Source organism: Loxodonta africana, chromosome 4 (assembly GCF_030014295.1).
Source record: "Loxodonta africana isolate mLoxAfr1 chromosome 4, mLoxAfr1.hap2, whole genome shotgun sequence".
In the NCBI taxonomy this organism is placed as follows: domain Eukaryota; kingdom Metazoa; phylum Chordata; class Mammalia; order Proboscidea; family Elephantidae; genus Loxodonta; species Loxodonta africana.
In genome coordinates this window covers 45530955-45543296 of record NC_087345.1, presented here as the reverse complement: position 1 = coordinate 45543296, position 12342 = coordinate 45530955, and the positions used below count along the sequence as shown (strand labels likewise).

At 38.2% G+C, this 12342-nt stretch overlaps 1 protein-coding gene across 1 annotated transcript in view; it reads right to left on the bottom strand.

Annotated features, from left to right (window-relative positions):
* Positions 1-6626: 6626 nt before the first annotated feature.
* C4H12orf50 (chromosome 4 C12orf50 homolog) overlaps positions 6627-12342 on the bottom strand; it is a 41248-nt gene continuing 35532 nt past the window's right edge. Inside the window, exon 12 of the mRNA XM_023559388.2 lies at positions 6627-6652. Within this exon, the coding sequence (XP_023415156.1) occupies positions 6627-6652 (26 nt within the window). The remainder of the gene's footprint in view (positions 6653-12342) is intronic.

Sequence of the window (12342 nt, the reverse complement as noted above, 5' to 3'; positions counted from 1 at the left end):
GATACAGATACCCAAACCCAAACCAAATCAAACCCATTGGCGCCAAGCTAATTCCAATTCATATAGATACTCAATTTTCCCAAAACATTTAATAGTCCCTTTCTCCATACAAAATTTTTCACTTGAAGTTTGTTGAGATATTCTCATATTGTGGATTCAAGCATAAAATTCACTTGAAAACAGATCTTATAAAATTCCAAGAGAAAAAGATGTATAGTTACATTATCTGCAAAGCGAGTGTTGGCTTTTTAGTTCCCTCTCTGAGGGTATCATCACTGTTGGGGGAGTTTTCAATCCTACTTCCCACCCTGTTCATGCCCTAGACTTTGTCTCTTATTTTCTTCTGTGTGTGGACCATTAAAACCCAGAGTTTACGTAGCACCAGGAATCTGTAGATACCTCCAGGCAAACATCAGCATCAATGCTTCCTTACTCTTCTGGATTCTGTCATTTCTGACCTCTGAGGAATTTCCTTACTTTCCCAACTGCTCAGACATGCACTGAAAAAGATGTTTTTGTTTTGCATCTAAACACAGCATATTTTGGTGTGTTATTCCAAGAAGGGTTCTCTGAATGGGTTGTTTACCATACTACTGGAAACTGAAGCCTCTTCACATTTCCATCCTTTACACCTAGGTTTTCATAGCAGCTACAATTTATTGGACAGTTACTATGTACCCAGCATTATACTAAGTTATGTATGTACGTGTGTGTGTTATGTACATATGGGTATATACACATATATAATAGTTTTTATCTATGAGGTTATATATATGCCTTATTATTACAACAAATAGTAGTGTGATACTGGAGGCAAGTAGCATGGGAAAAGTTGATAAAAAATGACTACTTATATGATTCTTGTACTGTTCTAGGAGTGAATTATAAACTACTGTAGATCTTAGCCTTCTTTTGCTCTAAATTCTTAATATTAAGTATTAGAAAACAGATAAACATGTTTGAATAACTTGTCCAAATCCCTCTTTGGTTAATAGCAAAGAACAGTAGCATGCATTACTTTTCACAGGATAGTGCACAGATCTCCTGATTTTTCCCAGGATTCCTTAGTATTCATAACAGTTCAATATTGCAATAATCCCCTGAATTGCCTAGGGAGTGTAAATGTTAGTATCGAGGAATCAGAAATGATCTAGAAATTATATTCTTATTCGATGTATTCTTCTTCTGAAATATTCTAGAACTTTAAATCTGACCCTCCTGCTTAGACTTGCTCCTTCACTGTGGTGACAAATCCCTGGCAAATGGCCAGAATCCTGTTAGGGCTAGTACAGTCTTGTTCGGTCCATAGTCTGCATAATAAAGGAAACCATAAAACATCAGTGTTAAGATCCCTACTGCTACAGAAATTGACAGGAAATTATGAGAATTGGATAGAAATTCTTGTTCTTTTGCCCATGTATGCTAGTTGGACAAGGACTATTCCAAATATTTGCAGTGCCCAGGTCAAGAGTAGATATGGAGATTCACATATAGCTAAATATTTAAAATTTATAAATCAAGATAATAAATATACCTACATAAAGATATGGAAGGACAGGTCTGTATTTAGATTTCTGGGATAACTTAGAATTCTGTGCTGAAAATTGAGAGCCTAAAGAGCCACAGGCTCATGGACTGAGGCGTAGCTTGCTTATCTTTTCATCCTCCTCTATGTCCCAAGTCTTAAAAGACCACACACACGTATAAGCAGGAGATCCCATGCTCCCCACCTTCATCAATACCCTGCAAACAGCTTCCCTTGGTTATCCCTCTGATAGGGTCACCCTTTGGAATCCTGTCCTGGGGAAGAGACCCATACAGTCCTAGAAATGGACTCAGGGTGATTTGGACAGTGAATTCCCAGCATCCCTGGTACCAGAGCATACTCTAGAAGGGGGATCACGTATTCACATGGGTATGTCCTCATGACCCTGTAGAGACCTTGCCTAGTACAGGATTCCCCAAAACACAAAATCTTTGGCAATAATGCTACATTCTTAGGTTAAGAACTATATTGGTTGAGGCAATGAAAAGAAACCTTGGAGACTTGCATTAGATCATTCAACAAATATTAAGTATCTATTATATACCAGCTGGAAGGAATTTAAAGAAGAAATGACATTTTTTTTTTTTTTTGCTTGAAAACACTCATAGCCAAACGGGAGAAGAAATAAAAATCAAGTAATCATTATACATAATACTATTAGATAATGGAATGGCAGGTAGGTGCCTGAGTAAGAAAGTCTGCTGTAAAATGGGTGTTTTCAGTGACATCTCTGTGGAGAGCACCTGAGCACCAAGAGTTTCTATCTATCCTGAAGCAGAAAGGAACTTCTCCTCAAGATTGTAGCAGTTCACCTTTCATCCCACAGTGGTGCCACTGTTAGCCACAGGCTCCTACTTCAGGGAGCGCTATAATCACACTCCTGTCATAAAGAGGAGTGTCAGCAGCAAAAACACGTTTCTGAGCAATCCTGTGACCACTCAGTGTCCAGCTGAAACATCACTTAAGTGTTTGTGAAGTGCACCTTCTTTACATCCCTATAGCACCTATTCTATACCTCTACTACAGAACACATCATTTAAATTCTTAAATCATTTATTTGAATCACTCATTACTGTAGACATCAGTACTTGGTTTATCTTTGTATCTGTTGCATCTAGACCTCAAAGGGAGCTAGCTCTGTTACTGTTTATTGAATTATAGTTGTTTACACCTAATGAGTTCCATTTCACGTGTTGTGCTACCCAAAAAAAAAAGTAATCCTTGGGATACTAGTATAATTTCCTGATGTAACCATCTATGTTTTCTTTCTTGCTTTGGTTGTACTGCTCACTCACAATATTCATGTTTTGGTATTTGCTCCTCATTCTGTAAGGAAAAGACAGAAAGGTGAACAATATATCTATACTAAAGGGAAGGGAAAGGGAAGGTGATGGGGCAAAAATTAAAATTTTTACCATCATGGTTGACTAAGAGTTTTATCATCATGGCTCTGGGGTTGATATCACTGGCCCAGAGTGATCCAGCACTGCTTTAAAGTAAATGGGGCTAGAGGAGCTAATGTATAACCTGAACTTCATCCAGTCTAGCGGAGTGAGAAGAGTGGACCTAGACTGACAGGTGTGGGACCATCCTGCCTCTACCACTTACAAGTTACGTGACCACTCTGTTGTTGTTACCTACCATCGAGTTGGTTCCAACTCATAGCAACCATATGTACAACATGTACAACAAAATGAAACACTGCCTGGTCCTGCACCATCCTCACAATCACTGCTATGCTTAAGCTCATTGTTGGAGCCACCGTGTCAATCCATCTTGTTGAGGGTCTTCCTCTTTTTCATTGACATTCTATTTTACCAAGCATGATGCCCTTCTCCAAGCAATGATCCCTCCTGATAACATGTCCAAAGTATGTGAGACATAGTCTTGCCATCCTTGCTTCTAAGGAGCATTCTGGCTGGACTTCTTCCAAGAGAGATTTGTTCATTCTTTTGGCAATCCATGGTATATGCAATAATCTTTGCCAACACCACAATTCAAAGCCATCAATTCATCTTTGGTCTTCCTTATTCATCATTCAGCTTTTGCATGCATATGAAGTGACTGAAAATACCATGGCTTGGTTCAGGTGCACCTTAGTCCTCAAGGTGACATCTTTGCTTTTGAACACTTTCAAGAGGTCTTCTGCAGTAGGCTCGCCCAGCATAATGCATCTTCTGATTTATTGATTGCTGCTTCCATGGGTGTTGATTGCGGATCCAAGTAAAATGAAATCCTTGACAACCTCAACCTTTTCTCTATTTATCATGATGCTCATTGGTCCAGTTGTGAGGATTTTTTTAAATCTTCTTTATGTTGAGGTGTAACCCATACTGAAGGCTGTAGTCTTTGGTCTTCATTAGTAAGTGCATCAAGTCCTCTTTGGTTTTAGCAAGCAAGTTTGTGTCATCTGCATAACGCAGTTTGTTAACGAGTCTTCCTCCAATCTTGAAGCCCCGTTCTTCTTCATGTAGTCCAGATTCTCAGATTATTTGTTCAGCATACAGATTGAAGAGGTATGGTGAAAGGCTACATCCCTGATGCACACCTTTCCTAACTTTAAACCAATCAGTATCCCCTTGTTCTATTTGAATGACTGCCTCTTGATCTATGTACAGGTTCCTCATAAGCATCATTAAGTGTTCTGGAAGTCCCATTCTTCAAAATGTTATCCATAATTTGGCCACTCTAGCCTTAAGTTTCTCATTAGTGGGGGTAATAAAAGTTTCTAGCTTAGTTTTTTTTTTTTTTTTTTAAATTGGAGGGGTAATGTTTAGTTATTTCATGTGCCTGATATATAGTAACAGCTATTATTATAATGCATCTGAAAGTTAAGCTGTGGTAGGCAGAATAATGTTCTCCCATAGATGTCCACATCCTGGTCCCTGGAACCTGTGAATATGTTAAGAAATTATACATACATATATCACATACACACACACACGTGTTTGTGTGTGGGTATAAGTGTGTTTGTGTATACTCTCATCTGTAAAATCAGGAGGATTTTTGTGAAGATGAAATGTATTAAGTGTAAATTAGAGCACATCCTTTCACTTGTTAAGCATCCAATAAGTGCTATTTTTATTATCATTTTTGTTACTGTTGCATTTTGAAAGGAAAATCACAGAACACCTATGAAATCTACTGAAAGCCTTTAACTGTGTGAGAAAAGCAACCGCTTACCATTGGCATCATGCAACGTTAAGTTTAAATGTACTACTTGTATGTACATAGGGTATTTGTATATTCATAGCATAGCTTTTTGCTAGCTTCTAAGTTTTGTGTTGTCCACCTGTCTCTGTCATCTCCTAGCTTTTCTTATTTTGGGGTTTGCTACTTTCTTCCTTCTTGGTTAATAGTTTATCCCCATTTAAAGCAATTGTCTTTTCCTTAAATCATAAGAACAGAGTTGGTTAATGCCACTGTCTACTTGGTCTTTTAGACGAAGATTATCACAATAAAAATTCCCATTTATTCACAATAGATGTGCGCATTCAGAATAATCACTTCCAAGCCTTCCTTCAGATTGTTCTCATTCTTCAATGACTCTTCAGCATTTCACATGCTGAGTATCTGTACTTTAAGCAAAAAATCCTGGGTTGCCTTTTGCTTAGAACCCTTCCTTCCTCATAATTAGTTGAAGTTTTGGACGGACATAGATCTGTTAAATAAAATTAAATGAAGTCTGCTATTATCTTCCAGTTACATAGCTTTTCAACTCAGCTATTTTCTTACCTTCCTCTCAAATCCATTGCACTGAGATACTTTGCTGGCACAGTTTTCATTTCTGTCCATTCTACTTATAAAAACAAAATCACTTATATCCCCCCATATTGTTGAGAGTGGGTACAGAGAGCAACACCAGAAGTCACAAACTATGTTTATTATCCTACAAGCTGGAATCACAGCTTATAAAGTGTTTTAAAGTAAAATACTTCTAAGAACCCTGATTTCCCTCCATAAGTACTGAAAAAGAGGCTACCAATGACCACAAAATGTATTCAAATAAAATTACAGGGTGTCCCAAAATCTTAGTGAAGTTCTAAACATTACTAAACTCAGAAGTATAAACTCACAAAAACATCATTTGAAAAGCTATTTATATTTCTTTCATATTTTTTGAGATGTTTTAAGAATTGTTAATTTTAAGTTTTGGGTTCAGTCACTCTGCAATGGTTCACTCTTACTGAAATAAAAAGTTAATGTTAAAAATTCATTATTCAAAATACAGAATTATAAACAAGTACAAAAGACATGGAAATACTTAAGTTTATAAGCATCTAAATTTCTGGAGTTATTAAAGCCTCAAAACTTCAGTATGTCTTTTGGGATGTCACATATTAATTCACGTTTCTTTTTCTTAAATATGTCCTTTTCTCCATTATGATCAAACTTTTTCTTTCCATAGTAGGAAAATGTTTATTTTCAGCTTTGAATGTAGCACATCTCAGCAGAAAGATTCTATAGCTGCCAATTAAAAGACATTGCTCACAACCACCCTGCATAATAAACAACCTTTGTCTCTTCCCAGAATATATCAAAGTATATGTTTTCCACGGGAATTTCTCTAACATACTCATCACCAAACTGTAACCCTGAGGTTTCATTGAATTTGTTTACACTATATCTGTTATCACCACTGAGGGCTCAACTTAAAATCTAGATAAAGAAAAAAGAAACAGTGAGGTTTCTTCCAAAAAGAATATTCCACAATGGAGATCAATGGCACAATTTTACTCCTCAGTCTGTGCAATCTAACTTGGTTTACAATTAAGAATGACTTTAATTATCAAACTTTTAAATTTTATTAAACATTTGTGGCAATGCATCGAATGAATTCCAGGCCTACATAAATACACAGGCAGCTGTTTGTAATTTGCATTTTTATCAGTTTTGAAAGAGCACAATGTACTTCCTGCATCCTATTTTCAGAATTTGCATTTTATCATCTTTGGCTATCCAGTATATAGTATGGAGTACTTGAATATCTCATTCTTTGAATTTTCATTTTTGATTGTAAGTCAGATGATGTCTGGCACTTTTCTCTTTTCTCATTTTTCTCTTCTCTCAACCTCCATGTTTACTTGCTCCCATTTCTTCTTGGCTCTAATAATAAAAAGCACAAAATATTTATTTCAATTTTCTTTCTCAGTATTCTTCAGGGCACCATCATTTCACAGTTCTTTTGGTAATTATGTATCATAAATCTAAAGGCAAAACAAAAACTAAGCTTATCTTTTTAATTCATAAATTTTCAAAAATACCACTCCAACTAATTAATTCTGCTTCTTTCAGATCCTTATCTTGCTTTGGATTTAGGCAAAGGGGTGGAAAGGACTGAAATAAATACTATATGTAAGGCTCTACTGTGGAGCACCCAGAATAAATATCCATCCAATGGAGACAAGTGCCTCCAAGCCCACCAGCTATATCCTTACCTCTAGTCCCCTCTAGCTCTTGCCCCTTGATTCCCACACTTGCATTTCATTTTCTATTACATTGTCCTCATGGCATCTGTTATGGGCTGAATTGTGTCCCCTAAGAAGACATGTTGAAGTCTTAACCCCCTGTACCTGTGAGGCTGACCTTGTTTGGAAATAAGGTCTTTGAAGATGTTATCAGTTGAATTAACATGAGGTCATACTACAGTAGGGTGAGTCCTAGTCCAAGATAAGTGGTGTTCTTATAAAAGAGAAGAGACATGGAGGCAGAAACACAGAGGTAAGATAGCCATGTGTGATGAATCTACAAGCCAAAGATCATCAAAGATCACCAGCCATCACCAGAAGTTGGGAAAGAGGCATGGAACAGATTCTATCTCGGTGCTGTCAGAAAAAATCAACATGGCCAACACCCTGATTTCAAACTTCTAGCTTCCAGAACTTTATTTGAGATAATAAAAGTCTGTTTTTATAAGCCACTCAGTTGATGGTACTTTGTTGGGGCAGCCCTAGAAAACTAGCACAGCATGCAGCAGCTTTATTCCAAAAGGCTCTTCTTAACCATTCACACTTCTGTGGCTTTGGCTTCTAGCACCTTGGAGAAATAGGCTAGTGGCAGCTTGCTTCTGTCCCTCCATCAGCCTATCTGTCCACAGAGAAAGGCCAAAATTGATGCTCTGTGCCCCAACAGGAACATGGGGAGGAGAAAACACACATTAATCTTTCTCTTCCTATTCTGGTGATGGCAACAATAATCAGAAAGGATAAGAGTTTAGGAATTAGAAATCTCAGTCAAAAGTTTGGGTAAATAAGAAAGTTAGCTTCATTTTGTTATGACTCTATTTCATTTCTTTACTCTAAGTCCCCATTTTTCCTGATGTAGAAAACTTAACCTAGTCCTTTGCACATAAACTCAGTCCAGTTCAGTGATTTCTTACTTCACATTTATAATTTCAGTCGTATTCAGATTTAAAATTCTTTCTCATGTTTTTCTTTCTCTCCTACCTCCCTGCTGTTGATCCCAAAGGGGTTGCTGCTGTAGGGTAGCCAGAAAGAAAATATCATTTCAACAATCTTAGTATGTCTGGGTCCTGTGCTGGGCTCTAATTCTAGCTGAATGGTAGCCCAAATAACCTAGTCTAAGATTTCTCAAGCTTTAATGTACATCCCAGTCACCTAAGAGTATTGTTAAAGATTCTGATTCAGTAGGTCTGAGATAGAGATTTCTTACTTCTAACAAGATTCCAGGTGTCATTGCTGCTGGTCCTCAGACCATAGTCCATACCAAGGGTTTGATCAGTGAACACTACCTTTTTTCTACTAGGCTCTCTGGCAAAGGAAATCTACAGAGATTGCCACTGAGTCCTCCACCTATAGGATCCAACCACAAAGCCATCTTCCTAATGCCCACCCAAAAGACCTTGTGTAGACTTGCTGGTCCTCTCTTCCTGGAGTTCTTAATTGAGGCTTACAGGAATGTCTCATGCTCTCCCATATAACGTTAAAGCTTGGAAAATTTAAGAAACTTTCTCTAGCCCTCTCATGTCTAGACATGATTTCACCTCCTCTCAATCCCTTCACCAGATGGCACTGGGAAATTCTCCCCAAAATTTTTGCCTCTACGTTGGATCTGGAAAATAGATCCTCCATATACTCAGATTCTTCCAAATTTCTGGGGGAATTCTATCATTGATCCATATGCCCTGGTACTTGGCATAGCTGGTAGTGGTGGGAGAAGAGGGATGGAAGGGGCTTGTTAGGTGCCATCAAATAGGTTCCAACTCATAGCGACCCTATGTACAACAGAAGAAAACACTGAGCCTGCACCATTCTCACAATTGTTATGCTTGAGCCCACTGTTGCAGCCACTGTGTCAGTCCATCTCATCGAGGGTCTTCCTCTTTTTTGAGGACCCTCTACTTTGCCAGGCAAGATGTTGTTCTCCAGGGACCAGTCTCTCCTGACAACATGTCCAAAGCATGTGAGACAAAGTCTTGCCATCCTTGCTTCTAAGGAGCATTTTCACTTTATTTCTTCCAAGACAGATTTGTTTGATCTTCTCATCAAAAAAAACCGAACCAAACCCTTTGCTGTCAAGTCAATTCCAGTTCATAGTGACCCTATAGGACAGAGGAGAACTGCCCCATAGGGTTCCCAAGGAGTACCTGGTGGAATCAAACTGCCAGCTTTTTAGTTAGAAGCCGTAGCTCTTAACTACTACTCCACCAGGGTTTCTGTTCTTCTCACAGTCCATGGTATATTCAATATTCTTTGTCAACACCATAATTCAAAGGCATCAATTATTCTTCAGTCTTCTTTACTCATTGTCCAGCTTTCGCACGCATATGAAAAAAAAAAAGATGGAAAACACCATGGCTTGGGTCAGGTGCACCTCAGTCCTCAAAATAGCATCTTTGCTTTTTAATTAAAACTTTAAAGAGGGCTTTTACAGCAGATGTGCCCAATGCAACGCATCCTCTGATTTCTTGACTGCTGCTTCCATGAGCATTGATTGTGGATCCAAGTAAAATGAAATCCTTGACAACATCAACCTTTTCTGTTTATCATGATGCTGTTTATTGGTCAAGTTGTGAGGATTTTTGTTGTCTTTATGGTAAGGTGTAATCCATACTGGAGGCTGTGGCTTTTGATCTTCCTCAGTAAGTGGTTCGAGTCCTCTTCGGCAAGCAAGGTTGTATCATCTGCATATTGCAGGTTGTTAATAAGGCTTCCTCCAATCCTGACGCCAGATTTTTTTTCATTTAGTCCAGCTTCTAGGATATTTGCTCAGCATATGGACTGAATAGGTATGGTGAAAGGATACAACCCTGATCCACACATATCCCAATTTTAAATCACACAGTGTCCCCTTATTCTGTTTGAATGACTGCCTCTTGGTCTATGTCTACCTCTTGGTCTAAGCACAATTAAGTGTCTGGAAATCCTCATTCTTCGTAATGTTATCCTTAATTTGTTATGATCCACACAGTTGAATGCCTTTGCATAGTCAATAAAACACAGCTAAACATCTTTCAGGTATTCTTTGCTTTCAGCCAACACCTATCTGCATCAGCAGTGACGTCACTCATGCCATGTTCTCTTCTGAATCCAGCTTGAATTTCTGTACTGCTGCAACCATTTTTGACGATCTTCAGCAAAATTTTACATGTGTCTGGTATTAATGGTATTGTTTGATAACTTCCACATCCTGTTGGATCATCTTTCTTTTGAATAGGCACAAATATGAATCTCTACCAGTTGGTTGGCCAGGTAGCTGTTTTCTAAATTTCTTTACATAGATAAGTGAGTGCTTCCAGCACTCCATCCATTTGTTAAACCATCTCAATTGGTATTCCACCAGTTCCTGGAGTCTTGTTTTTTTTGCCAATGCCTTCAGTGCAGCTTGGACCTCTTCCTTAAGTACTATCAGTTCTTAACAATATGCTACCTCCTGAAATGGCTGAACATCAACAAATACTCTTTGGTACAGTAATGCTGTGTATTCCTTCCATTTTCTTCCTGAGTCATTAAATATTTTCCCTGAAGAATACTTCAATATTGCAGCTTGAGGCTTGAATTTTCTCTTCAGTTCTTTCTGCTTGAAAAATGCTGATTGTGCCCTTCCCTTTTGGTTTTCTAACTCTAGGTCTTTGCACATTTCATTCTAATACTTTACTTTGTCTTCTTGAGCCACCTTTTGAAATATTCTGTTCAGCACTTTTACTTCATCATTTCTTCCTTTTGCTTTAGCTACTCTGTTCAAAAGTAAGTTTCAGAGTCTCTTCTGACCTCCATTTTGGTCTTTTCTTATCTTTTTAATGACCTCTTGCTTTCTTTGTATATGATGTCCTTCACATCATTCCACAATTCTTTCTGGTCTTAGGTCATGAGTGTTTAATGAGTCAAATCTATTTTTGAGATGGTCTCTAAATTCAGGTGGAATACACTCAAGGTATACTTTGGCTCCCGTGGACTTGTTCTAATTTTCTTCAGCTTCAACTTGAGCTTGCATATGAACAATTAATGGTCTGTTCCACAGTGGTCTGTTCCATAGTTGGCCCCTGGCCTTGTTCTGATGATGACATTGATCTTTTCCCTCATCTCGTTCCACAGATGTAGTCAATTCGATTCCTATGTATTCCCTCTGGTGAGGTCCACATGTGTAGTTGCTGTTTATGTTGGTGAAAAAAAGCATTTGCAATGAAGAAATCATTGGTCTTGCAAAATTCTATCATGTGATCTTCGCATCATTTCTATCACCAAGGCCGTATTTCCCAACTACTGTTCCTTCTTCTTTCTTTCAACTTTTGCATTCCAATCATCAGCAATTATCAATGGAACTTCACTGCATGTTTTATCAAATTCAGACTACAGAAGTTGGTAAAAATCTTTAAGTTCCTCACCTTTGGCATTAGTTTTTGGTGTGGAAATTTAAATAATAGTAGTATTAACTGGTCTTCCCTGTAGACATATGAATATTATCCTATCACTGAGAGCATTATACTTCAGGATAGATATTGAAATGTTCTTTTTGAAAATGAATGCGATGCCATTTCATTTTGGCATTCCCAGCATAGTATTCTATATGATTGTCCAATTCAAAACGGCCAATATCAGCTCATTTCATCTCATTAATGCCTAGGATATAGATTTTTACATGTTCCATATCCTTTTTGATGGCTTCCGATTTTCCTAGATTCATACTTCATACATTGCACATTCCTATTACTAATGGATGTTTGTAGCTATTTCTTCTCAATTTGAGTTGTGCCATATCAGCAAATGAAGGTCCGAAAAGCTTGACTCTATCCACCTCATTAGGGTCAACTCTACTTCCAGGAGGCAGCTCTTCCCCAGTCATATTTTGAGTGCCTCTCAACCTGAGGGGCTCATCTTCCAGCACTATATCAACAGTGTTCAGCTGCTATTCATAAGGTTTTCACTAGCTAATTTTTTCAGAAGTAGACTGCCAGGTCTTTTTTCATAGTCTTAGTCTGGAAGCTCAGCTGAAGCACAGCCATCATGTGTGACCCTGCTGGTATTTTAAACACTGGTGGTATAGCTTCCAGCATCACAACAACAACACAAGCCACCACCGTATGACAAACGGACAGAGGTGTGGGGAGAAGGGAATTAATACTGAATAAATGGCTCCACACTGAATCTGGTCTATTGCTGACTCTCCATACCCTCTTCCTCAATTCCCAGATTTGAAGAAAAAAGCAGTTTTGCCAGCTCACATCCCCCATCAAACTTTTCTGTGCCAGACGTGGATGGTACCTATTGCAAGTTCTGAAGTCACTCCTCCTTCTTCCACATCCTTCTGTGATTCTTTATCTAGGATAGGAAGGCAGA